The sequence below is a fragment of the Cyprinodon tularosa genome, unplaced genomic scaffold (assembly GCF_016077235.1).
Source record: "Cyprinodon tularosa strain WSP-4 unplaced genomic scaffold, ASM1607723v1 ctg338, whole genome shotgun sequence".
Taxonomy (NCBI): Eukaryota; Metazoa; Chordata; class Actinopteri; order Cyprinodontiformes; family Cyprinodontidae; genus Cyprinodon; species Cyprinodon tularosa.
Genome location: NW_024039050.1, coordinates 1,188,149 through 1,211,834, shown reverse-complemented (window position 1 = coordinate 1,211,834; position 23,686 = coordinate 1,188,149). Strand labels below are relative to the sequence as shown.

Genomic DNA, 23,686 nt, shown 5'->3' with positions numbered 1-23,686 from the left:
CTTTTATACTTTAAGGACATTTACAAGCCTGTACTTTGTTACGTTTACTTGAGTAAAGAAGTTTAATCAGTACTTGCACTTTTACCAGAGTATTTTTAACACAAGTATCTGTACTTTTACTCAAGTACGGAAAGTGAGTACTTTTGCCATCTCTGTTTATTAGTGACAAAAGGATTTGTTGTTTTCGAAACAAAATCATAGAGAGTTTTAAGCAAAAATTTGATCGTTGATGTGACTCCGTCTGTCTGTCTGCCTCCAGGTTTTAGTCTGAGAACAAATCCAGAGATTTTGTTTTTTTTTTCTTCATGAATAATAAGAAGAACCAGGGACAAAAATGGGTAATTTATCAGGAAATACAATAAGATAGTGTACAAAATATAATAAAGTCTTTAGTATAAACTGTATTGATGTGTTGAAGGTCAACTGATTGTGGCAGCAGCAGAACGTTCTCCATCGTCTCCAGCATCAAGAACCTGTAAGATAAAACCAAACATTAACCTTATAATACAGTTATAGAAAAAAAAAAACATTTAAAGAGACATTTTAAAACATTATAAATGAGAAAATCCTTTGTAACAGCTGATGTATTTATTATTCTGATATGCTGATGAAGGTTCTCAGTCATCCAGGTCATAGTCATTCCGTAAAAATTCAAAAAATATCCACTGGACTTGGTTTCCAAGATTTGAAGACGTTTCGCCACCTCTCCAGGAAGCTTTCTCAATTCTGATAAAATAACAGTTTTACACTGTTTAAGGTCAAAACATGTTGTTTATCTTTTAAAAATATTCTCGTTGCGTGATTTTTTACTAGATAGGACCAAACTTTCCTTTTTATTATTTAAAAGCCTAGTTTGTCCTTTCTCTTTAGAAAAAGGACAAAACTGGATTTTTTTTGTTACCCAAACCTTCTTGTTTCAGCAGCTTGTAAATCGATTGTGTTCAAACAGAATCTCACCAGAGAGAATAAGTTGAAAATGTTTAATGTCTTGAAAACTGGAAGCTTAGCTTAGAGGGAACAGGTTTGTCATTATAATCTACAGGGGTTGGACAATGAAACTGAAACACCTCTCGTTTTAGTATGGGAGGTTTCATGGCTAAATTGGCTAAACCACCAGCCTGGTGGCCAATCTTCATCAATTGCACATTGAACCAGTAAGAGCAGATTGTGAATGTCCAATTAACAGGGTAAATATTGCAAGGCACACAACATTATGGGTGACATACCAGAGTTCAAAAGAGGACAAATTGTTGGTGCACGTCTTGCTGGTGCATCTGTGACCAAGACAGCAAGTCTTTGTGATGTATCAAGAGCCACAGTATCCAGGGTAATGTCAGCATACCACCAAGAAGGACGAACCACATCCATCAGGATTAACTGTGGATGCAAGAGGATGCTGTCTAAAAGGGATATTCGGGTGCTAACCCGGATTGTATCCAAAAAACATAAAACCACGGCTGCTCAAATCATGGCAGAATTAAATGTGCACCTCAACTCTCCTGTTTCCACCAAAACTGTCCGTCGGGAGCTCCACAGGGTCAATATACATGGCCGGGCTGCTATAGCCAAACCTTTGGTCACTCGTGCCAATGCCAAATGTCGGTTTCAAAGGTGCAAGGAGCGCAAATCATGGGCTGTGGATAATGTGAGTCCAGCTTTACTGTTTTCCTCACTTCCGGGAGAATTACGTTGTGGAGAAGCCCCAAAGAAGCGTACCACCCAGACTGTTGCATGCCCAGAGTGAAGCATGGGGGTGGATCAGTGATGGTTTGGGCTGCAATATCATGGCATTCCCTTGGCCCCATACTTGTGCTAGATGGGCACTGCCAAGGACTACCGAACCATTCTGGAGGACCATGTGCATCCAATGGTTCAAACATTGTATCCTGAAGGAGGTGCCGTGTATCAGGATGACAATGCACCAATACACACAGCAAGACTGGTGAAAGATTGGTTTGATGCACAGTCACCAGATCTAAATATTATTGAGCCATTTTGGGGTGTTTTGGAGGAGCGAGTCAGGAAACATTTTCCTCCACCAGCATCACGTCGTGACCTGGTCACTATCCTGCAAGAAGAACAGCTTAAAATCCCTCTGACCACTGTGCAGGACTTCTATATGTCATTCCCAAGACGAACTGATGCTGTATTGGCCGCAAAAGGAGGCCCTACACCACACTAATAAATTATTGGGGTGTAAAACCAGGTGTTTCAGTTTCATTGTCCAACCCCTATATATTTAAAAGATCTATGAAGGTATTATTTGTCTCTTTGTGCCTTTTTGCTTTCTGTGATGGACAAAAATGTCAGGAAATTGGGTTTTTTTTGGGCGGGATTTGTTCTGCTATTCTTCTGGTTTTCCACCAGAGGGCACCATAAGGCTGCTACTGAGCTGACAGCTTCTCCTGCATGTCTTACACAGGTGCAACACATCAGCTCATCACCAGGGCTGCATAAGAGGAGGGGTTCACCCTTCACTCAGTGTCAGAGTGTTATTCTTCTAATGCGACTGATCTTGGTTTCCTTCGGACGTATCTATAGTTCTCACCAATGACTGGTGTTCTCTGCTGATTTTCATGACAAACAAACATCCAATCAACTATGCAGATCAATTATTAGTGTTGGTGATTCAACCCTGCAGCCAGTCTGTTACGACAAATCACTAATTTCTTTGAGCTTCATGTGAACATGACACCACCTACTGGCACAGTGCATAGATATATGTAGCAATATAATATTTGAAGTTTGCAATTGAAATTGTTCATGATTGATGTGTATAATAAAATATTCTCTAAGGTCTTTGTGTGTAAATTGTCTTTGAAAAAAAACAATCCTTAAAGATACACTGAGTACACTAAAAGTTTTTTCATTGTTTTTGGTTTTAATTTGGTTTGACTTTATGTATCCAACCAATATTTTGGTTAAAACAACCTATCTAATTCGGTAGTGTTTTTTTCCCAAACTATACAATACAAATTGGTCCCATTGACCAACACACTGGTTAAGTAGTATAACAAAAAATAGATAAATAAAAAAGAAAAAAAACTAAGGGTGGGTCTCAAATCAATAACCTTTTGTTTGAGAGACAAACTCCTACACCCAGCACAGCTGTCACCAACATTTGATTTCTCAGAAAGTAATACCATTGAATAATGCAATAACCAAAACCAGTGGCTTATTCAGACTCTGACCATTATATTGTTTATTCTAACCATAATTATTTTAATTAACGAGCTCTGTTGTTTTTTCAACCAATCTATTTTCAGAATACTTTCAAACTCTATCCAAACTCCAACATCTTGGCTGAATACTGAGTCTGTTTAAAAGCCTGTCAGGTTGCGGGCGATCTGAACCACTTCCTGAAGCGGTCACGTGGTATGGCAGTAGCGAGGCTTCTGACGTCATAGATTTTAGCTCCTCCCCTACATGAAGTAAGCGTTGTGTCAGGGCTCCTGTCTGTGTGTTTGTTTTTGTGTTTGTCTCCCTTCCACCGACAGGAGGCGCCTGGTTCCGGTCCGCCTCCTCACACACCTGATGATGGTTACCTCGTTAACGGAGTGCTCTTAAGCTGCTGATTGCCACTACCCGAGTGTTTGCCAGTTTTTGATACTCTAGCCAAGCTGAGTTTTCTCTGAGTAAGACTGAGTTCTTGTCAACCTGAGTTTTAACTTTGTTTTTGTCTTTGCCTCTCAGCAGGAAGTCATCCTGCAAACTGGACCTTTTCGGACCTTCTCTCCCTGGAGGGATCAACTGAGCCTTTAACTGAGTCGGGGATTCAAACGGGAGGTTTGGATCCAGTCTCCTTAGAGGACGTTGAAATCTCTGAGCAAGGGAATCATCTTCACTACGACCCGTTCAAGTACAGCAGGAGTTCCTCATTGTCCCTCTCTTACCATAGCCTCGTGAGACCATCCTGATCTCGCGAGCTTTCAAGGTTTCACTCACAGATTAGTCTGGAGACTCTCCGTTAAAGAAAATTTGGAGCAGTTCATCAAACGAACGTCCAATCAGCGTTGGCTTTGAGGCGGGTTGAGGTGTGACGCAACAAGAAGCGCGACAGTTCGGTCTAAAGAACATGGTGGCTTCAGCCAATGAAACTAGCGTTAGCGTGGCTATCGAGCAAGTTTTATCGGAATTACAGAGTATTTCTTCACTGAAAGAAGAGCAAAACACTGCTCTGGAGGCTTTTCTCAGAGGAAAAGATGTTTTTGCTCTTCTCCCGACTGGTTTCGGCAAGAGTTTGATCTATCAATTGGCTCCTCTTCGTCGTTGCTCTGTTAGTACGTCATATGCTTCGTTGATCTGATTGGTTTATTTGGCCCGTCTATCACCAACATAGGCCAATCAGCTAACCAGTATTTTCTCCCCTTCCCAAAATTACTTCAACGAAAGGTTTCCAGATGGATATGCGGAGCAAATCCATCTAGCGGAGTCAGGTTACTCTTACCATAGCTCAGTCTTCACATTCCGTCTCTATACAATAGACTTTATTATAGTGATTCACCTCTCGTAAAAAAAACTTCCTGTGTGTGCATCAGGAGATTAAATAAAACCATGAGAGAAAAATTATAATTACAACCACAAATCTGTAGCTTTGCTCCATTCTGGTCCAGTTTGCTCACCTCTGGTTCTGATGATATCAGCAGTGATTCCAACCATCAGGATCAGTGCTGTGATCCTCAGAGTCAACATGATGAAGCTCAGAGGAGACCAGTCTGTGGAACCTGTGGATGAGATGAAGCAGAGAAGCTGCTGTGTTTGGATTCTTTTTAACATGATGGTGGTTTGTTCATCAGAATTAAAAGCATCTTCTCTCCAACGCATTCAGACAGATGTTCACACACAGTAAGCTTTTTCACAGGTCATGTTTCTCTATGGAGGAAGTATGTCTCATGTTTTTTTTTTTAGAGATTTAATTCATAATCTTGTGCAATGATTTTATTGACTTTTTTTTTACTCTAAGCCTAAGCTTGTGCAGGAGGTGGAGAGATACTCGGGCTCCCCTCCACACATTACCTAGGCTCTGGCTCTTTTGCTGCAAAACAAGTTTTGCATGTAAAGAAATTCAGTAGCACAACTTAAAGCTACAGTGTGTAATTTTCAGCGACATCTAGTGTCCAGACTGCAGACCGCAGCAACATGAACATCTCCCCCACACCGCTTCTCCCCCCAACAGTACGGCGACATTACGGGACAAAATGTCTTCCACGACATCCGCATCACCTACCTTCTCAAGTGATGAGGTTTGTTTACATAGATAATTCTAATACTGCCATCTATTGTTCAGTACCGTCTCAGTTCATCTCTCTCAACTTGCCGTAGTTACTTTCGAGCGTAATGGGCGATCTAGCAATCGCTAGTTTGTTGGCTCTGCGCTGCCGTAGCGCAAAGATGTCTGCCTCCATGGCTGTGAGACCCGCTCCTATGTAATTATAAATAACGAATTCTAAGGCATCGCAAATATTAAGGTTAGGAGGCTGAGCTCGTAGATGATGATAAATAACATAGTTATGTATAATATATTGCATTTCTGACTGTATATCCCTGTAATTATTACACACTGTAGCTTTAACAAGCAAAAATTAGCTTGTAAAATTGAGTTGACCTTTTGTTGACCCCTAGCCAAAGCGATTAGCTGCAAGTTCAGCAGCTTTAATCCCATCAAATTAGTCATTCGTTTATGGGACATATCAGTGATTTTGCCAACAAACTTCCATACAGACAGACGATCAGTTCAGTCAACATTTTACCCAGCATCGTTTCTCCGTAGGACCTCGTGTTTTTGAACTGGTGCTCTCTGGATGTCATGGAACTATAGTGTTTTATTACATGTTAAAACCCATTTACTCAACCTTTGTCATTAACAGTGGGGGTTACACAACACAGAGTAAGGGCAAAGTTGCACGATGACAGAGCTTGTTCACATGTACCTTTGGGTGCGATATTGCAGCTTGCAGATTGCATCAACAAAACAACAGTTAAGGAGAAGAACCAGGTGGCTTTGCTCAAGCAAAGGTATGCACAATGATTTCATTAATAGTATCAACAAGTGTAACATAAACTAGTAGTTTAAGATGTTTTTTTTTGTTAATCATAGGTAAACTAGCTATTACAAGAAGTTGCAGGGCTGCAGTTTGGTGGTATCCATGATTGTATACATCCAGAGTGATTCCCAATTTTGACTCAGCTGACAAGTGACGATTACTGGGTTTCACCAACAAGGATGCCTTACTTGCTTAAAGCTGCTAATGTAAGACAGGTTAAAATTAAAGATTAAGCAAAACGAACATTTGATCGCGGAGTGCATTTAGAAATCCTGGTGAAACATGAACTCTGGTAGACATTGGTAGAAAGCAGATTGAGAAATTTTATTTTGAAAATAAAAGGGAAATACTGTTCCCAATCAATAGAAGCCTGAAAGGAGAATGATAGACCATTGCTGAAAGATTAAATGCATAAATTGTCACCTTATTCATCATAGACATTATTTTATTATTTGAATGTGACATTTAACTAGCGTGAACTTTGACGATTTAAGTACGTGGTAGCATAAAGTCTTTTGATGAATAAAACATTATTTGCCCAATAATCTTTTATTCACCTTATGGATTTGCATTTTGAATTGAATTGAAATCAGTCACTCTAAATTGGTTAAAAACTAATATGATTCCATCCCAAATTCTTCAAGGTAAACTTTAAGACCAAATCCATTCTAGATGGTGATATAATTTCATCGTCTCTCTTTTAGTGAAATATGTTTGCACTGGAAAAATGATCTATAAATAAGTAAAAATGTCTTAAATGAAGTGTATTTATCCTTAATCTGAGTAGATAAATGAGATAGTTTGCCAATGGAATGAGTATTTTTACTCTTAGAATAAGGTAATTGGATAATATGTAGTTGAAATAAGACAATGCAATTGTGTTTTCTTATTCTAAGTGTAAATTGTCTTGTTCCATTGGCAAAATGTCTCTTTTACCTCCTCAATCTAAGAACAAATGCACTTATTTTAAGAAAAAATGACTGATCTAGATTTTAATTTCTTTCCGTGTGAGTTGGCGCTGAATCATTGTAAAAAAAAAAAACCTCGTATTTTGAAAGGAGGCTGTGGTGAATTTATTCCATATATGTGCAGAATTTTCAGTTTAACCAAGATATTAGAAAATTCACTCTTTCACAGCCAGTAGGGCGTGTGTTCATACACAATATATGATAGCCTGAATAATATCTTATCAAATAAAACATTTACCACATCTCCTGGGTTGGGTTATGAATATCTTACAGTTGTTCATCATATGCATTCCATGTAATGTGCTTTGTCCCTTCGTGATCTTTAAGATGACCAGAGATGGCAAAAGTACTTACTTTCTGTACTTAAGTAAAAGTAGAGATACTTGCGTTAAAAAATACTCTGGTAAAAGTGGAAGTACTGATTAAACTTCTTTACTCAAGTAAAATTAACAAAGTACAGGCTTGTAAATTTACTTAAAGTATAAAAGTAAAAGTAGAAACCACTTTTTTCATGCCGTTGCCTACATTTTAAATGGATGTCTGCCAATAGGACTAGATCTCCGTTGTGTTCATTTTCAATCATCTCGTCGTCCATGCTACTATGCTAACGCCACCCGCCACCAAGCTGCAATGATTTGCCGCCAATGAATACCGCCGAATCTGTCGATTCATCTTGTAGTGGTGCGTCAAATGCAACGTAGATTCCCATCCAATTAGATTGAATTTGGTATTGATGTCGTGAAAAATAATAACGGTAACTCCATTGAACTGATTCAAAACTAAAGTAACGAGCCAATTTTTTAAAATGTAACGAGTAGAAAGTACAGATATTTGTGTAAAAATGTAAGGAGTAGAAGTAAAAAGTCGCCATAAAAATAAGTAGTAAAGTAAAGTAAAAATATCAGAAAAATCTACTTGAGTACAGTAACAAAGTATTTGTACTTCGTTACTTCCCATCTCTGAAGTAGACTATATGCCATGGATAAGCAATAAATGTTTAAACCCAAGGAGAGAACCAGAATTAATTTTAAAAAATAAAGTGGAGCAAAATATATGTTGCTAAAGATAAAGACTGTAATAATAATATTGACTTCTGCAGCCTTATCACAGAACATTGCACCAATATGAAGATTCAAATCTAATATCAGACATTCACTGCTTTGATAATAGATGCTAAAATGTCTGAGATTTTCACTTTATTAGAATGTATCTGTAGCGACAGATGTGTAATGACATCATACCTTCCAGCTGGTAGTGAGCTTCTATCTTCACTGTGTTTCCATCAACAAACTGGCAGGTGTATCTTCTCCTGCTGCTGCTCTGAAGGTTCACAGTGAGATTAGAACAACAGCCAGTCTGTCTAAACTGGTACCCAACAACTTCACCAGTCAGACCAGTTCCTGTCTCATCCAACCAGAGGAGGCTGTTCTCTGGGCAAGAACCCACACTGCAAAAACCATCTAGAATTAAGTTAAAAAATTCTTAAATTGAGTGTATTTACCCTTAATTTTAGCAGATAAATAAGATGATTTGTCAATGGAACTAGTATTTTTACTTCTAAAACAAGATAATTAGATAATATGCACTCGAAATAAGACAAAGCAATTGTTTTTTCTTATTTTAAATGTAAATTGTCTTGTTCCATTGGCAAATTATCTCAATTACCTCCTCAATTCAAGAAAAAAATGCACTTAATTTAAGCAAAAATGACTCATTTAGATCTCCATTTTCTGCAGTGCAATGATCTGAATCTCAGCAGAGAACAGAGTAATGTGATATTATTCTCTGTTTGATCAGCGTCTGATGAAAATGCAGAGACTGGAAGGAAATAAAACAATCAGTATGAAAAAAATAGGGAAAAACTAATAAAATCAACTTTTTAAAGTTATGAATAGAAGCTGATTTCTTAACATTACAGACTAACAGTTGGCAGTAATTAAAAAGATGGACCTCTGCAAATATAATCAACATATCCAAACCACTGATGTGCCTAACCACATTACCAGACAATAAGTTGCCTGAAAATTAGAAATTCTGGTATTTTTTACATCTCTAAGAAATAAACAGACCCAGTTTCAGTTAATCTCAGAAGATAAATACATCATGATCTAACCATCCCCCTTTTGCAAAAACGACCTAGAAATAAGTAAAAATGTCTTAAATTAAGTGTATTCACCTTTAATTTGAGTAGGTAAATGAGATAGTTTGCCAATGGAATGAGTAATTCTACTCTTAAAATAAGATAATTAGATAAAATGCACTTGAAATAAGACAATATAATTGTGTTTTCTTATTTAAAGCGTAAATTGTCTTGTTCCATTGGCAAAATGTCTCTTTTACCTCCTCAATTCAAGAACAAATGCACTTATTTTAAGAAAAAACCACTTATCTAGATTTAGATTTTTTGCAGTGTATATAGGGGTTTCAGGGTTAGGAAGGACTGATATCAGCAGGAACGCAGAGTAAGTTCAGATCACTCACTGCTAAGCAGATTTAGATACACATCTGGATCAGAGCTGCCTCCATCCTCAATCTGACATCTGTAACCTCCAGCATCCTCAGCAGTGATGTTGTTGATGATCAGAGAGCAGTCATTGTCCACACTCAGCCTGGCAGCTTTAGATGAACTCTGAACAACGTTTCCTCTCTGAACTTCCTGCTGAGGATTCAAGCCTTCAGCTATCCTATAAAGCCAGTTAACAGTGGAGCATGAGGAAGAGGATGATGAAGGTCTGTTACAGGGTAAAACAGCATCATCTCCAGCTCTGTGATAGATATGGACTCTGATACCTGCAGAAAAAGACAAATTCAGTATTTTAATGAGAGCTAATTCTATGTCTTTTAATATTTCTGGTCAGCAAACAGTAGAGACGATTCAGAGACAGTTCAACACGCCCACACACCACCCGCCTTTATGTGCTGCATTCATTAGAAACACACGTGGAAGAGAGAAGTCTGACGTCTGTTGGTCATGTGAACATTTCTCAGTTTCACACACATTTTCTTTTTTGTCCCTGTTAGGTTTGACTTCCTTCTTTGCCTTTGACTCTAAGCAGTGGATCTGCACAGAGTCATTAAAGCTCATTAAAAGGGGCAGAGCGGTCCATATCAATCATATTTAAGCTTGATAATTAAAAAGTAAGTAAAGGAAAACCCACAAAGCTGGATTATTGTCAGTTATCACACTCGGCTACATTACACACATTGCTGTCATTACTGACATAAATCCCACTTATTACCACTGAAGGAAAAGACTGGCTTTAATTTTTGGAGAACCAAACTTTGTCCTAAAAGCTTTAAATATGTTTTTTTTTTTTCAGTGTTTCTACAGCAAATTTTAAAAAAAAAGGACCTTTTTTGTTAAGCATAAAACAAGAAATATGATGCTTTTTTTCTTGCAGATTTTTAAACTAGTTTGAAAATCAAAACAATCTCTAAAACAAGAAGAAAAAAATGCTGAATATAATAATATTCCAATTAATAACCAATCTAATTACTCATATGCATAATATTCTGGTAATTCCTGCTTATTACCCAGTAAATTCAAGCATCTCACCTTTAAACCCAGCTGAGTAGTGAGCTTCTACCTTTACGCTGTTTTCTGTGACAAACTGACAGGTGTATTTTGTATTGATGAAGCTCTGATGGTGCACAGTTAAAGAGGAAACACAGCTCCACGGTCTCCTAATCCCATAGCGAACATCTTCACCAGTCAGCCTCTTTCCTGTCTCATCCAACCAGCGGAAGCTTTGATGTTGACAAGATCCAAACCAACTGATTCTTTCCAGAGAACATCGTAATGTCACATTTCCATCCTTTGTTGGATCAGCGGCTGGTGAAGAGGGAGAGACTGAAAGAAAAAAGAAAACCGCCGTCTGAGTCTGAAAAATGTAGAAGTAAGTTTTTCCAAAACAAGGAACTTAAAGGAGAAATCTTTTCCTCTGTGATGAAAAGATTTCATTCTGAGAAAAAAAATTGCCTCCATGTTACTTGGTGATTGAATTTTGCTCATGATGCAGATCTGAGTAGGTTTCCATCAGCACTATGGAACAGAGCAGAAAATCTTTACAAATGAAAGTAAATGATGCGTTGGTATGAAAAAACTATTTAACCACACAATACATCAGAGAATCCCAATCTTCGCTTTATCCGGGCCGCGGGGGGAAGTAGTCTCAGCTGAGACTAGAGGGCTCTGTTTCTCCTGACACCTCCTCTGGGGGAAGCCTGGTGCACTCTAAGGCCCCTCCAGGGTATCCTGGACCATCCCCTGGGCCTCCTCCCAGTTGGACGGGCCTGGAACACACTTCACAAGGCGGGGTCAATGGGGCATTGGAAACAGATGTCTGTGTATTACAGCTTACTTCTCACAAGCCCTTCCTATCTCTAAGGGAGTGTTAGCCAATTCCGGTTGCTTGTATCAAGGTGTCACATTCTTTGACATTCCTGAAACAGATTTCAGGACCATAGATGGGGGTAAGAATGTAGAACAACTGGAATTTTGACTCTGCTCCCTCCACCATAAAAGACCGGCACAGTGTCCACATTATGGCGGCAGCCACACTGATTCGTCCTTCAATCTCCTGCTCCATTCTAGCCTCACTCTTGAACAGGATCCCAAAATACTTGAACCTCCAAACATAAGGCAGGAACTCTCATCCAACCTGAAGGGGGCAAGATCATTTTACAGCACAATAACCATGGGCTCAGACCTGAATGAGCTGCTTCCTTTTAGCTGCAAATCACCCCAACAAATGCTTTAGTTCTTGGCAGGAGGGCGCTAGCGGAGCCATTTCATTTGCAAAAAGAAGAAAAGAAATCTGCTGGTCCCCAAACCAAACCCCTGCTGGCCCTTGGCTGCACCTAGAGATCCTTAAAGTTACAAACAGGAACGGATACAGAGGGCAGCACTGCCAGAGTCCAACATGCACCAGAAACAGGTCAGACCTAAAGGTAAATTAGAGGATTTTTGCGATTTTTTTAAAAGACCCACCCTCTCCACTTAAAAAAAAAAAATGCACATGCACCACCCTGTGCCTGCTCCTGAGAGGACACCTTATTAAACGCGTGGAGGGCGTGCATGAGGAGAAATGGGCTTGTGCACGGCCAGTTTAAAAGTTGCTGTTAGCATCACTCATTCAAGCTTACAAGAGAAGATTTGCAATTTTTCCATTATGTCAGTTTCACCGGCGGTGGGTGAAAATGGGAACAAGCATGTAGGATGGCCTTATGTAAACATCACCAGAGTGATTGACAATTAGGAGTACCTCTAATTTTGATGATCCACCCGTAAAAAGAAAATCCTCCACTATACCTTTAACGCCAGCAATGCAGACCAAACTCCTGCTGTTTTTGTACAGAGACCAGACGGCCCCTATTAGAGGACAGCTGACTCCATACTGTCATAATCTGGCCTGTTTGCTCTCCCTTAATTAGTCATTCCTTTCACCTGTCTGTTTTCTCTCCCTGCCTCAATTCTTATTTATTCCTTTCACCTGTTTCCTCTTGGTTATATTCAGTTCAGCCTGAGCATTCAGTGCCAGATCATTGCTTGTCTTTCTGTTAGCCTGTCTGTTAGTTTTGTTCCTTGGTTCATGTCCTGGATCCTAGCAGCCAGTGGAAAGAGGGTTTTTGTGTTTTTCTCGTCTCCTGATCGTCCACTGTTCCTCCCCCGGAGTCCTCTGGGTTTTGGCTCAATATGTGGGGAGGTTCCGTTTTTATCCAATAAGCCTGGCTCCAGGGAGGAGACCAGTTTAAAGTCCTGCTTCAAGTTCCGGTTCCACGTCCTGTCTCGGCTACCCTCTTCCACTGAGCCTGCCTGTCTGCACCTGATCCTGTCTGCTCCTGTGCGTGACCACCTGGTCATGCTTCTGGTCCCAGTCAGACTCTGAACCCTCCTGGGAGCCTGTGGATGCCTGGAAGTCTGGATCCTGCCACCTGTTTTTGTTCCTACCTGATCTGGATTCTGCCTGTTCTGTCTGTTCCCGTCTGTTCTGGATCCCTGACCAGGATCGGCTTCCAGCATCACCCCTTGGACTGCAGCACTGGGGACATTCATGGTCTGGACTTAATTAATAAACGTTTTGAACTTTCCTACTGACTGTCTCTCCTTTAATACTTGGTCCTTCTGTCCCTGGTTCATGACTCATACTCCTGAAGGGCCTCCTAAAGGGCAGCATGAGGGACGCAGAAGAGAACCTTCTCCAGGGCCACAAAGCACATGTAGACGGGTTGGACAAACTCCCACAAACCCTGCAGAGAGAGTAAAGCTGCTCTACAGCCTAAACTAACCCACACTGCTCCTTCTAAAGCCGAGGTTTAAAATCAGCCCCTCTTCTCCTATTAAAGGTCTCCCAGGGAGGCTGTATCAGCGTATAGTTGGAACACAACATCCAATACAGTAAGTAAAGCTAAGTGTGGATCGATATGTGGTTGAAGCATCACACACACTGGAAAAAGTCTAAATCTAGGTAAGTAATTTTTCTCTTAAAATAAGTGATTTTCGTCTTGAATTTAGGAAGAAATTGAGACACCTTTCCAATGGAACAAGACAATTTACATTTAAAATAGGAAAAAAAATATATGCATTGTCTTATTTTAGGTGCATTTTATATAATTATCTTATTTTAGGGTTTAAATACTCATCCCATTGGCAGATCCTGTTATTTACCTGCTCAAAATAAATGAAAATACAATTAATTTAAGAAATGTTGACTTATTTGTAGATGGTTTTTGCAGTGCAGATTGAGCTTTTGATATCAGAAACATCTGTCCAACACAGTACAAAAAAAATATCTAGAAATAAGTAAAAAAAATGTCTTAAATTAAGTGTATTTACCCTTAATGTGTGCAGGTAAATAAGATAATCTGCCAATGGAATTAGTAATATTACTCCTAAAATAAAATAATTAGATAATAAACACTTGAAATAAGACAAAGCAATTATTTTCTTATTTTAAATGTAAATTGTGTTGTTGCATTGGCAAAGTGTCTCACTTACAGTGGGGCAAAAAAGTATTTAGTCAGCCACCAATAGTACAAGTTCTCCCACTTAAAAAGATGAGCGAGGCCGGTCATTTTCATCATAGATATACCTCAACTATGAGAGACAAAATGAGAAAAAAAAATCCAGAAAATCACATTGTCTGATTTTTAAAGAATTTATTTGCAAAATATGGTGGAAAATAAGTATTTGGTCAGTTACAAACAAGCAAGATTTCTGGCTCTCACAGACCTGTAACTTCTTCTGTAAGAGGCTCCTCTGTCCTCCACTCGTTACCTTCATTAATGGCACCTGTTTGAACCCGTTATCAGTATAAAAGACACCTGTCCACAACCTCAAACAGTCACACTCTAAACTCCACCATGGCCAAAACTAGAGAGCTGTCAAAGGACACCCGAAACAAAATTATAGACCTGCACCAGGCTGGGAAGTCTGAATCTGCAATAAGTAAACAGCTTGGTGTAAAGAAATCAACTGTGGGATCAATTTTTAGAAAATGGAAAACATACAAGACCACTGATAATCTTCCTCGATCTGGGGCTCCACGCAAGATCTCACCCCGTGGGGTCAAAATGATCACAAGAACGGTGAGTAAAAATCCCAGAACCACACGGGGGGACCTAGTGAATGACCTGCAGAGAGCTGGGACCAAAGTAACAAAGGCTACCATCAGTAACACACTACGCCGCCAGGGACTCAAATCCTGCAGTGCCAGACGTGTCCCCCTGCTTAAGCCAGTACATGTCAAGGCCCGTCTCAAGTTTGCTAGAGAGCATTTGGATGATCCAGACGATGACTGGGAGAATATCATATGGTCAGATGAAACCAAAATAGAACTTTTTGGTAAAAACTCTACTCGTCGTATTTGGAGGAGAGAGAATGCTGAGTTGCATCCAAAGAACACCATACCTACAGTGAAGCATGGGGGTGGAAACATCATGCTTTGGGGCAGTTTTTCTGCTAAGGGACCAGGACGACTGATCCGTGTGAAGGAAAGAATGAATGGGGCCATGTATCGTCAAATTTTGAGTGAAAACCTCCTTCCATCAGCAAGGGCATTGAAGATGAAACGTGGCTGGGTCTTTCAGCATGACAATGATCCCAAACACACCGCCCGGGTAACGAAGGAGTGGCTTCGTAAGAAGCATTTCAAGGTCCTGGAGTGGCCTAGCCAGTCTCCAGATCTCAACCCCATAGAAAATCTTTGGAGGGAGTTGAAAGTACGTGTTGCCCAGCGACAGCCCCAGAACATCACTGCTCTAGAGGAGATCTGCATGGAGGAATGGGCCAAAATACCAGCAACAGTGTGTGAAAACCTTGTGAAGACTTACAGAAAACGTTTGATCTCTGTCATTGCCAACAAAGGGTATATAACAAAGTATTGAGATGAACTTTTGTAACTGACCAAATACTTATTTTCCACCATATTTTGCAAATAAATTCTTTAAAAATCCGACAATGTGATTTTCTGGATTTTTTTTTTCTCATTTTGTCTCTCATAGTTGAGGTATATCTATGATGAAATATACCGGCCTCTCTCATCTTTTTGAGTGGGAGAACTTGCACTATTGGTGGCTGACTAAATACTTTTTTGCCCCACTGTACCTCCTCAATTCAAGAAAAATGCTCTTAATTTGAGCAAAAAGGACTTATTTAGATTTCCGTTTTTGCAATGCACAAGTATTTTACTATTTTAATCAAATGAAAAGAGTCTGACAGCATCAGATCATTTAAGTCTACATACTCACTGGTCAGAACGTTCAAAAACACTAAACTAACAAAGGTGTTTCCTGAACCAAGTCGACAGCGGTACGCTCCAGCATCCTCAGCAGTGATGTTATTGACGATTAGAGAGCAGTTACTGTCCACCTTTAATCTGGCAGCTCGAGGTGAACTCTGATCAACTTTTCCATCTTCAAACTCTGAGACTGAGCTTCTTTCTCTGCTATATAACCAGTTATGAACGGAGCATGAGGACGATGAAGAACTGTTACAAGGTAGAACGGCATCATCTCCTGATCTGTAATAGAGATGATAAACTCCTCCACTGGTGCCTGCAGCAGAGACAAAAACACATTTAAGGTTTTATATCCTTTGTTCTTGACAATCACAATCATAAAGCTGTAATTAGGAATGTGTAGTCATTTATATAATTTGCTTTATGATTGATTTATTGTTGTTGAAATAGTTTGTTGCTTCAACCCTTTAAAAAATCAATTTAAGACTTTTACTAATAAATGTTTTAATCCGTGTCAAATTAGAAGTTTTGGACTAAAAAACATAAAATCAAACAATCCAAACTGCTCAAAGAATCATATTGGACCAAAAAATAAATCTGTCTAGAGCTGCAAAAATGTAAAAGTCTTATACATGCCTCGTATGGAAACACGGGCTCTAAGTGTTTTATGCCACTATAGAAAATGACTATGTGGGCTTAAATATATAATAAGCATTCATAATTAAATCTTTATCCTGGAGCAAATGTCACATAGCAGCATGAGGTGAGGGAGGAGCAGTGAAGGCTCTCACTGCGGCGCTTAACCACCCTTCATTGCACAGTTTAAGCTTTGTTGCATTGATGAAATTCTAGAAACAGGATCAAGCAATCTCTCTATGATGGACGTGTTTCTGTTGGGAGGAGTTGATTGAGTCATGAGGAACCAAGCAGGAACTGACACCCATCAGAGCACAGCTCTCCAACCCTGAAATCCCCCATCCCAGCGTTCCTTGGTGTGATTTATAGTTTTAGGATTTGGGGAAAAAATGGAAGAAAGTTCCCATCCCATCTGTGGATGGTTTTCCATCCTTGCAACAAAACCAGCAGCAGCGGATGGAGATGCAATCCGCTTCTTAAATCTACATTTGCTCTCCTCTAATTTTTCTGCAATCACCATTTTTCTCTCCCTCCCAGCTTGGTTGTTGGCTGCATATTTAGCTTGCCTTCCCTGGAAATTGGCTTTCCAAATGTTTATTTTTTGCCAACCTCATTACCAAGCAAAAATGCATGCAATCGTTGATAATGAAAGAAAATGATTTGGTCCATCCTTTGAATCCTCTTTTCTCATCAGCTATCTTCCTTTTTTCCCCTTTGGAATCCATGGTCCGAGACACTCCAGCAGCCTGGCACCGCGCAGCACGTTATGACACCTGATCTCTATGGCTATGACGCAAATTTACATTTATTTATTATACAAATGTTAACAGCATTGGAAAATGCTGTTAGCAAAAGAAAAAAAACAAGGAAAAAAAAACGTGATTTTCAGAAATTTTTTGAAACAGCTCCAGGGAGCTGTTTTTTTTTAGTTTTTTTTAGTTTTTTTGCTGTGTTTATTCTCATATGGCCATGAAATATCTCAGTAAACCAAAGTGTTTCATTTAAAAGAAAACAGATATTTACCTTCAAGATGAAGAACAACGATCAGAATCAGCTCCAGACCCAACATCTCCTCTCCTTCTATCAGCTGCTAAACAATAAGAGACTTTTCTCTGCTGCAGGTTTAAAAATAATGATCTTATTTCCTCTTTGTGGCTGAATGGAACTTCAGAAGAACTTCAGACCAACACCCACCACCTACTCTCTCTGTGGGTTCAGTAGGAACTGGCATAAAACCTCAAACAGAAGCAACTATTTGCACGGAAGTAAACATTTAATAAGCATTTAAACTTGATTACTTTTAACCCTCAACTTAAATTGAGATCAAATAAAGGGAGCCATGTTTTAGCTGAAGGATCTACTGGTGAAGAAGATCAAACAGACGATTTATTACCTTTTTATTGCAATCCAGCCTGTTATTATTTCCCTTGTATTAGCAGTAAAAGAGGAAGTGTGATGTATTCTAATGAGCTGCAGTCAGTCCACTAACACCCAGCAGCTCTGAGACTCTGCAGACAGAGCAGTTAAACCGAGTCAGAACAGAATCCAAGCAGGTCAAAGTGGACCCCTTACAGCAGAGGAGTCAATTCAGCTAATTCAGACTCAGCTTTGTCCTGTCCACGGTTATAAAGACAGAAAACATTTATGTATCAGTTGGCAAAAATGTTTTGTTGTACTTTTATTTATGTTGAATGTGATAAAAATCCCAAATGTGGGGCAGAGAATAATTGATATCAGACTCTAAGTCAGATTTTATTTATAGGTAATATTGGTAAAATCTAGTTGTTTTAGGGAATGTAATCAAAATATTAGTAATTCTTTAAAAAGATAACATTTTTACACACTTTTTGACACATGATGAATATTATAGGGTTTCAGCAAAAGTATCAAATATCTCAAAATAATATGACACTTTCGTACTGAAAAGAAGAGAGCTGGAACTTCATTTATAATATGAGAACTAAACTTTCCCTCAGCTAAGTCAGCAGCACACCACAGATCTGCTTCCAATCCCGTCTTAACTGGGAAGCTAGACTGACACCATGGCGCCCCCTTGGACAGTAGAATTCAATCAGTGGGTAAAAGTTCAGCAGCCATAGAGTCCTTTATCCCTTAATTGGTATCTTTAATTAAATCTTTGTTAGTTCAATCTCTAAACGTTCTGCTCTCTCTGCTTTTTCTCATAGTAGCTTCATCTGGTCTGTTCCTGTTTGGCTGTGACTCCATCCTGGAGAGAAATATCAGCTGTGCTGCTGCCATCAACACCTTTGTTTATAGATGATGGAGATCGGCCTGTTTTCCAGTGTAGTCCTGTTTCTCTCACTGTGACTAACTGGATGTGCTCTCTTCATTCTCTGACATGGGAGCTGGCTCGGAGCTCGTCTGCCTGGCTGTGTGTTTCCTGGATGGGGCCTTTTACAGTGGGCCTCAGCAGATGGCCGCTCACACTGAGTCTGGTTCTGCTGGAGGTTTCTTCTTGTCAAAAGGGAGTTTTTCCTCTCCACTGTCGCTACAAGCTTGGTGTGAAGGATTGCTTTAGAGTCAATGAGTCGATGAAATCAGCTGGTTTTCCTTCGATCTGCTTGAAAATAAATATTAATTTATCCAAACATTTTTTTTTATTCATATATGAGCTTGATTATCAAAGGATATGAAAACTAAATTCAAACTGGGATGGTCATTAAACATTGATTATTCTCAGTTTCTCATTGATTTAATACACAGAAAACAGTAATAAACAGTAAATAAACAGCCCTTTTCAGTTTTTGTTGAGACTCATTGCCAATCTCCATGATGCGTTTAAGAGCGTTTAGGATCAGAACGTCCACATTGGTGTCCAGGTCCTTCTCCATGTAGTAGTTCTTAATGGTAAAGATATCGTTCTCAGGGATCCCCGACTTCTCACTGAAGTCCTGGACCTGCAGTTCAGAAAGGACTCCATGAATCGGAATTATAATGATTTTAACACAAATAAAAAATAGAAATAATAATAATATTCACCCTGTCATGCAGTAATTTGCTCCTGCAGACATTTCTTATTTCTTTTTTTGTTTTGGCACAGGCCTCATCAATCTTGGTGAAAATGGCAACTTGAGGAATTCCTGCAGAAATAATTTTTATTAAAATCAATTCCTTTAGAAGAACTAGAATTTAAACCTGGAGAGACTCACACAGATACAATCTGCGATCAGAAAATTACTCAATTTATTTATACAGATTATTATATACTTAAAAATGTTTCTATCTAAAGAAAATAAGCTGATTGCGAGGACACAATGACCCTCTGCAATCCTTTGCACTGAGCATGCATGTAGCCACTGTGGAGAGGAAAAACTCCCTTATAACAAGAAGAAACCTCCAGAAGAACCAGGCTCAGTTTGAGCGAAAGACATAAACAAACTAAGTTCTTTGGCGCTTGGGCCCCTAGCCTCGTGAGACCATCCTGATCTCGCGAGCTTTCAAGGTTTCACTCGCAGATCAGTCGGGCTACTTTCCGTTGAAGAAAATTTGGAGCCGTTCACCAAACGAACGTCCAATCAGCGTTGGCTTTGAGGCGGGTTGAGGTGTGACGCAACGAGAAGCGCGACAGTTCAGTCTAAAGAACATGGCGGCTTCAGCCGATGAAACTAGCGTTAGCGTGGCTATCGAGCAAGTTTTATCGGAATTACAGAGTATTTCTTCACTGAAAGAAGAACAAAACACTGCTCTGGAGGCTTTTCTCAGAGGAAAAGATGTTTTTGCTCTTCTCCCAACTGGTTTCGGCAAGACCAGCCTGGCTTGTGGTTGTGTTTTCGTTGTCGCTCTGTTAGTACGTCATATGCTTCGTTGATCTGATTGGTTTATTTGGCCCGTCTATCACCAACATAGGCCAATCAGCTAACCAGTATTTTCTCCCCTTCCCAAAATTACTTCAACGGAAGGTTTCCAGATGGATATGCGGAGCAAATCCATCTGGCGGAGTCAGGTTAGTGAACCAGTGTGCTGGTCTGGATGTCAATATCGGGGCGTGACAAAAGTAAAGGCCAGAACCAAATAACGCAACATCTCCAATATTACGTCAACTCAGGGCTTCGTTTGGATTCGCCGTTTTATGGTGAAGTTTAGAATAGTGAGATTTGCAGAGAAAGGAGGTGTCGATGGGATTTGAGCTTCTCTGTACGTCGTTTTCACCCACTGAACTATCGTTATTCATCTATAGAAACTCAGTTTTGCGTTCTATGACCCCTTTAAGCTTCATTTGCGGAGACCTAATCCTCCATTAAGGAAAAGAACTGTGTGTTGTCTCACCCAGATCTGTGGCGTCATCTCTGATGTCCTGAATTGTTTCAATGACATCGTTTCTCAGCTCTGAGGTAGCATCAATCACACATACCAGGATGTGCGCTTTGTCATTGGCGTTTGGAGAAGTATTGTAGTATCCATCACTTTTGGACAAACTGCACTCAGGATTAAACTAAAAAAAATAATAAAAAAAACTCTAAAAACAAATACCGTAAATTCTCTAATATTGGCCTGTATTCCAATAGCGGCCGGGACTCTAACATTGGCCGGTCTCGCTGTCAGAGGAGGTAAATAATGGCCGGTCTCTAATACAGGCCGGGGCTATAAACGTTTTTTTCTGGGCATACCTCAACATTATACTTGTAGTAAGTAACATACAAGTACCACAGCCCTGCGCAGCTGGACGACAGGCCCTGACTGCTGCCCGTCTGCGCGAGGAAGAGAACAGACACGCAGCAGAACAGGAGGAGCGCGAGTGATGAGGAGATTAAAGGGAGAGATGAAGAGGAGGAGGAAACTGAGGAGGAGAATTAAACAGAATTGGAGGATTTTTTTTTTTTTTTTACTTCAAACCAAGCGAGACATGGTAACTGTACTTTTTCAATAAATGAACCTAGTGTTTTATAGGTTCAAATAGACACAAAATCTCATTTTTATTCATTCCACTGGTAGTCTGTTTTGCTCAAATAGCAATAGAGGCCTGTCTCTAATTCTGGCCTCTATCCAATAAAGGCCTGGACCGCGATGCACTTGAGTGAAATAAAGGCCCGGGCCTATATTAGAGAATTTACGGTATTTCAGATTTAAATCAGATAAAAAATGTTCTCCCGTTTCGTAGAGACTTTACCGTATAGTCATCTTTGATGTGGCCCTTCATCGCCTTTTTCATGTCCTTTACGTGAACCCTTCTGACTCTCCTGCTGCTGTTTGTCTTCAGGCTCATTGTGTCATTTAACACAAAAGGGTAAAAACTTTCCTCATTTGGTTTCTTAATCCTGTAACTTGTGTTCTGCAGATCAATCAAAGATGTATAGTGACAAATACAGCTTTTAATCTCAGATTATAATTTCCTTCTCTTGTTTTACCTTTTTAGTGAAGCTAGCCTGAGCAGCATTATTCACAGGAGCAATGCGGATCACTTTTCCCTGTAACACACTGTTGACAGAGTTGATGAAGCTGGACTTTCCAGCTCCAGATGGACCATGGAGAAGAATCCTGAGCTGCTGACCTTCAGCCTGAGGTTGGAAACCCTTTAGGAACTCCAGTTTAGAGGATTTGTCTCTACTCAGGAAAACAAAACAGTATTTTATTGATATTATGTGGAAGTTGGAGACATCTGCTGGTGAAACGGAAAAATATAAATACTCATTACTAATACAGGAATACTTCTAGTTGACAGATCTACACAACTTTGAGCCCAAACCAACAGATCTCACCCCCAGTCTATCTGCAGCCATGGTTTAGGAAGGTCTAACCAGGAAAAGGTGGAGAGAATCAGTCAGCAGTGAGTCATCTTCAGGTAAAGAAAGATCTCTTCATCACGTAAGCTTACATGAGTGTTGACTTGGACGCTTAGATGCTTGACATCCCACAGCTGCAAGATAAAGCAGTTAATTCAGCTCATTGCACAGATTTGGATCTTTAAACATGCTTTAAACCAAAACGATTAAACATGGAAAATATTAATACCAAACAAAGGACTTAAACAGAAAGATGTTGTAAAAAAAAAAAAAAAAAAAAAAAAAAAAAAAAATTCAGTAAAACTTTTCTTTAACTAACTTCTAAAAAATTAGACAAAACTATTTCAAATATAGGCTTTTAAATGATCGTTTGCATTATTTTACAGTTGTTAAAAGCATTTTAAAGGCACGGTTAGTCTCTGTAAAAGACAAGATCTTACCTTCTACCGGAGGTGGAGAAATAGAAACCTAAGACTGACAGGCACCGTTGGGTTCCTCACTGAAAACAGGAAGTTAATATCATCATCCGGCTTGGTTTCATTTCTCGGTAAAATGTGAGCTTTCACACTTCTTTCACTTTCAGGACTGTTTCTTTACGCAGCGTGACGTCATCACTGATGCCTACTAATTCTAGGCGGTGTATAGGTAATATAAATCTTCCTATTTGTGCACATTAATTATGTTTATGATAAAGATCCTTTCGCTAAAAATACGGAAGAGGATTAGGGCCAGTGGAAAAAAAAAGAAAAAAGGTAACTGATTTTAAAATTTTATTTCAGTTTAGTATAGGAAAAAAGTCAGAATTCTGACTTTTTTCTCAGAATTCTGACTTTTTTCTCAGAATTCTGACTTTTTTCTCAGAATTCTGACTTTAATCTCAGAATTCTGACTTTAATCTCAGAATTCTGACTTTTTTCTCAGAATTCTGACTTTAATCTCAGAATTCTGACTGAATTCTGACAATAAAAAAAATCAGAATTCTGAGAAAAAAGTCAGAATTCTGAGGAAAAAGTCAGAATTTTGAGAAGAAAGTCAGAATTTTGAGACTAAACCGAAATAAAATTTTAAAACCAGTTAACTTTTTTTTTTTTTTTTCCCACTGGCCCTCTTCCGTACTAAAATGCCATCAGAACGCTTATAATATTATTTTTCATTTTTTGTTATTTAACCAGGGCTGAAAAAATCCCACTGAGATTAAAAAACTCTTTTTCAAAGGAGTCCTGACCAAGAGGCAGCAAAGTTATATTACAGTTTTTCTTGATTGTTTACACACAAATATTGGTACTTGAAACACAATGACCACAAAATGTAACTCATGCACCAACCCCCTGAACCAATTCTGCTAAACTACAAGCACAATTCCTGCTTTACACTCAAATTGCAGTTCTAAAACACACTTTTTCCAAAACTCTACACACAATTGTCATAAAGAAAATCTTTTGTTTTCACAAGGAACACACTGTTATTCAAAACTCTAAAGTTAATTTCCCTACTATGCACACTGACTCCTCACATGGGCAAACACCTAACACACATGTTTCCACTCAGCAATCAGAGCT

At 39.3% G+C, this 23,686-nt stretch overlaps 1 protein-coding gene and 1 long non-coding RNA gene across 2 annotated transcripts; both read right to left on the bottom strand.

The window, feature by feature from the left end:
* Positions 1-348: 348 nt before the first annotated feature.
* On the bottom strand, positions 349-8,338 carry LOC119789395. Its single transcript, XR_005281578.1, has 3 exons — positions 8,254-8,338; positions 4,623-4,724; positions 349-473 (listed from the first exon to the last, which is right to left on the bottom strand). It is a non-coding gene; the product is annotated as an uncharacterized LOC119789395 (long non-coding RNA).
* A 1,147-nt stretch (positions 8,339-9,485) lies between these two features.
* Positions 9,486-22,341, bottom strand: LOC119789386 (interferon-induced protein 44-like). Its single transcript, XM_038294253.1, has 11 exons — positions 22,326-22,341; positions 22,220-22,261; positions 22,104-22,137; positions 21,753-21,948; positions 21,515-21,676; positions 20,674-20,839; positions 19,387-19,487; positions 19,134-19,304; positions 16,007-16,066; positions 10,569-10,653; positions 9,486-9,802 (listed from the first exon to the last, which is right to left on the bottom strand). The coding sequence occupies exons 1-11, from the start codon at positions 22,339-22,341 to the stop codon at positions 9,486-9,488; spliced, it is 1,350 nt and encodes a 449-aa protein (XP_038150181.1).
* Between the last annotated feature and the right edge of the window lie 1,345 nt (positions 22,342-23,686).